Raw genomic sequence first — 4055 nt, 5'->3', positions numbered from 1 at the left:
CTGCAGTGATCGAGACCCAGAGACAGGGAGCCTGGAAGATAAACTGAGTTCTGAATCCAGTCGAAAGCACAGATGGGGGCCAGCGAGAATTAATAAAACTATTAAAAAAAAAAAAAGCAAGAAAAAGAAAAAAGAACCAAACAAAAAAGGCCCGTGCCTGAGCCGGATGCAAACAGCTGCCCTTAAGCCCTGCCCGCTGGTTCAGTGCGCGAGCTAGGGCTGCATATCCGAGCCTCCTTAAGAGTAGGAGGAGCTCCCGGCCTCCGTCAAGCTCCCTAAGCCTTTCCTTTCAAGCCCTGAATGCCTGAATGTGAGCTGCCCACCACCCCCCCCCCCCCCCCCCCCCCCCCACCCCCCCCCCACCGGCCCGTAAAAAAAAAAAAAAAAAAACTTTCAACAACAACAGGCAGGACCAATAGCATCTCGAAAAGCCGGGAAAGGGGGCCGAGCGAAGGGCGAAAGAGAGTGGAGAAAGGAGAAAGCGGGCAGGCTCGGAGCGCGCGGGGCCGGGGCTCGGCGAGCCGGAGGAGCGTTGCTAATGTTTTTGTTTGTTTGCTTTTCCATGCATGCATAATGAGGGGGCACCGCGGCACCACGCGGGGGCTCCCGGCCCACTTTTGTATTTAAAGCCTCGCTGCTAACGAGTCTGCAGCCGGGCTCAGCGGATCCGCTCCCCGGGCTCCTGGTCACCCGAGAAGCCGCCGCCGAGTGAAGCCAGGGAGCCGCTCTCCGGCAGCGCCGACTTTCTTGTTCTCCCCGCGCCTCCCGGAAAGAGCTCCCCGGAGCTCGGCGGAGGCCGTGGTTGCCGCGGGCGGAGGGGGAGGGGACGCGGGGCGGCCGGGCCGCGGGAAGGCGGGCAGCGCGCGGACGCCGGGCCAGGAAGCGGCGCGATGCGAGAGACCGCGGCAGCAGTGGCGGCTGCGCGGCGCTGAGCCCGGGAGGAAGGAGCGCCGCGGCCACAGCGCGAGCAGCCGGCGCGGGGACAGCCGGCCGCACAACGGATCTGCAGGCGCGGAGCAAAATGCACCCGCCGCGCCGCGCGGTCCTGCAGCCCCGCCACGGCCCCGCGGCCCGCACCCCCCCGGGGCGACAGTGAGCCTCTCCCGCCACCACCGGGGGCCGAGCGGAGGGCTCTCGGGTGGGAGAGCGGGACCAGATCTCGGCAGCTGTTCATTTCCAGGAAGCCACCACAGCCGGAGCGAAAGGGGACCTTCTGCCACCAGCGGGGCATCAGCCAGCGGCGCGCATGGATTTATGAAGACACTCATGCAAGAAGTGGGCAGGACTTGGACAAACTTTTCCACCGGCTCCGCGTCCGCCGCTCCCCGCGCCTCGTCTCCTTTCCCCTCCTCTCCCGGCGGCCGCCGCTGCCCGCGATGGTGGCCGCGCTGCTGGGCGGCGGCGGCGAGGCCCGCGGGGGGACCGTGCCGGGCGCCTGGCTGTGCCTGATGGCGCTGCTGCAGCTGCTGGGCTCGGCGCCGCGGGGCTCTGGGCTGGCGCACGGCCGCCGCCTCATCTGCTGGCAGGCGCTGCTGCAGTGCCAGGGGGAGCCGGAGTGCAGCTACGCCTACAACCAGTACGCCGAGGCGTGCGCGCCGGTGCTGGCGCAGCACGGCGGGGGCGACGCGCCCGGGGCCGCCGCCGCCGCAGCAGCTTTCCCGGCCTCGGCCGCCTCCTTCTCGTCGCGCTGGCGCTGCCCGAGCCACTGCATCTCGGCCCTCATTCAGCTCAACCACACGCGCCGCGGGCCCGCCCTGGAGGACTGTGACTGCGCGCAAGACGAGAACTGCAAGTCCACCAAGCGCGCCATTGAGCCGTGCCTGCCCCGGACGAGCGGCGGCGGCGCGGGCGGCCCCGGCGCGGGCGGGGTCATGGGCTGCACCGAGGCCCGGCGGCGCTGCGACCGCGACAGCCGCTGCAACCTGGCGCTGAGCCGCTACCTGACCTACTGCGGCAAGGTCTTCAACGGGCTGCGCTGCACGGACGAATGCCGCACCGTCATTGAGGACATGCTGGCTATGCCCAAGGCGGCACTGCTCAACGACTGCGTGTGCGACGGCCTGGAGCGACCCATCTGCGAGTCGGTCAAGGAGAACATGGCCCGCTTGTGCTTCGGCGCCGAGCTGGGCAATGGCCCGGGCAGCAGCGGCTCGGACGGGGGCCTGGACGACTACTACGATGAGGACTACGATGACGAGCAGCGCCCAGGGGGCGCGGGTGGTGAGCAGCCGCTAGACGACGACGACGGCGTCCCGCACCCACCGCGCCCAGGCAGCGGCGCTGCTGCAGCGGGCGGCCGCGGGGACCTGCCCTATGGGCCCGGGCGCAGGAGCAGCGGCGGCGGCGGCCGCTCGGCGCCCCGGGGCGCCTGGACCCCACTTGCCTCCATCTTGCTGCTGCTGCTCGGGCTGCTCTTTTAGGCCTCGCGCCCCCCGCCGTTGGCTGCGGGAGAGCCTGCGTCCCGCTCCCGTGCTCGCCTCGCCCCCGCGCCGGGGCACCTGTGGCTTGGGGACAGATAGAGGGGATGGTTGGGGATACTTCCCAAAACTTTTTCAAGTCAACTTGGTGTAGCCGGTCCCCCCCGCCACGACTCTGGGCACTTCCCCTGAAGCTCCTCTCCGGAGCTTGACTTCTTGGACCTCTTCCCCCGCCCCAATTCCAAGCTGCAGAAACTCCCGACTTGTCTGCCGTCCAGAAACCTAGCTGCAGTGTTCAGGACCTCCCGGAGGAAGCGGGCATGTAGGGGACATAACAGTAGTCCTGGACTCGAAAGGGAAGGTGCTGACCAGTGGGGCCTTAGCAATTCGAAGGGATGGGAAGGAGGAATTATATTTGCAAAGGGGCTGCCTATTAGCATATTTCCTTTGAGGGGGAAAAAAAGTACCAGTATCGACTTTTATAGATTGTGGCCAGTGAGGACGTTAGAATCCTATGTAAACAGAAAAGTCCCACTTACCGATTCATTCTTTCACTGTTTGTATGAGCGCCCAGAATTCTCAGTGACGTGGGGGTGGGGGTGGGCGGCGATTGCCTTAGAGGGAACCCCTAAATTGGTTTTGGATAAGTTTGAGCCCTTGACCTTAATTTCATTGCTACCACTCTGATCTCTTAGCACATTTCTTAGGATTAAGGGTCAAAAAATGCTGATCTAAGGGGTTGCCATGGTGTTGAACAATGCAACTTTTTATTTAAAAAAGCTCTGCACTGCCATCTACGAAAGCCTCTTTATGATGTTTGTTTTTTTGCCATTTTTGTTCTTTACATCAAGAAATTGTATGTTTAAATATGCGGAGAATGTATATTGCCTCTGCTCCTATCAGGGTTGCTAAACCCTGGTACATCGTATATAAAATGTATTAAAACTGGGGTTTGTTACCAGTTGCTGTACTTTGTATATAGAATTTTTATAAATTGTATGCTTCAGAAATAATTTATTTTTAAAAAGAAATTAAAAGTTTTAAACTCACATCCATATTACATCTCCCCCCCCGAAATGTATAGAATCCATTTGTCACCAGGAATCAAAACCCACGGTCCATTGTGAAGTGTGCTATATTTAGAACAGTCTTAAAATGTACAGTGTATTTTATAGAATTGAAGTTAACATTCTTATTTTCAAGAGAATTTATGGACGTTGTAGAAATGTACAAATGCATTTCCAAACTGCCTTAAACGTTGTATTTTTATAGACATTGTTTTTTAAAAATCCTAAGTTTTTAAATAACTATGGATTTGTGTATTTTTTGGTTGTTTTATTAAAACGTGTACATCAGTAAAGAGTTTTAAACAATGAATATGGTGTAGTTACTTTCCAGAGTTACATTGTGGTTAACCCAATAATGGGTGAGGAGGGGGGCTGAGGGGGCACTGAGAATCTATCAACCATCAACTGAAATGCAAATACAGTACAAGACAAGAAATGCAGGGTATTATTTCTGCCTTTAATTTAATGAACAATTAGACATCTGTAAATGAGGCAGCCAAAAATATCTAATTGACTGGCCTCTCTATTGGTGTTTGCGTTTGTGGAGAGAATTCACAAAATAGTGTCTCTT

The 4055-nt window shown here is 58.2% G+C and overlaps 1 protein-coding gene across 1 annotated transcript; it reads left to right on the top strand.

Moving 5' to 3' along the window:
* Positions 1-972: 972 nt before the first annotated feature.
* On the top strand, positions 973-3794 carry GAS1 (growth arrest specific 1). The gene has a single exon (XM_025360675.1). It carries the CDS (start codon positions 1377-1379, stop codon positions 2418-2420), a length of 1044 nt encoding a protein of 347 aa, XP_025216460.1. The 5' UTR covers positions 973-1376; the 3' UTR covers positions 2421-3794.
* Positions 3795-4055: the final 261 nt, after the last annotated feature.

Source organism: Theropithecus gelada, chromosome 15 (assembly GCF_003255815.1).
Source record: "Theropithecus gelada isolate Dixy chromosome 15, Tgel_1.0, whole genome shotgun sequence".
NCBI lineage: Eukaryota > Metazoa > Chordata > Mammalia > Primates > Cercopithecidae > Theropithecus > Theropithecus gelada.
The sequence above is the reverse complement of the archived record's forward strand: the minus strand, read 5'-3'. Positions and strand labels throughout refer to the sequence as shown.

What these genes read in the sequence shown, in the direction of transcription:
- GAS1 (XM_025360675.1), top strand. Translation starts at nt 1,377, where the DNA reads ATGGTGGCCGCGCTGCTGGGCGGCGGCGGCGAGGCCCGCGGGGGGACC.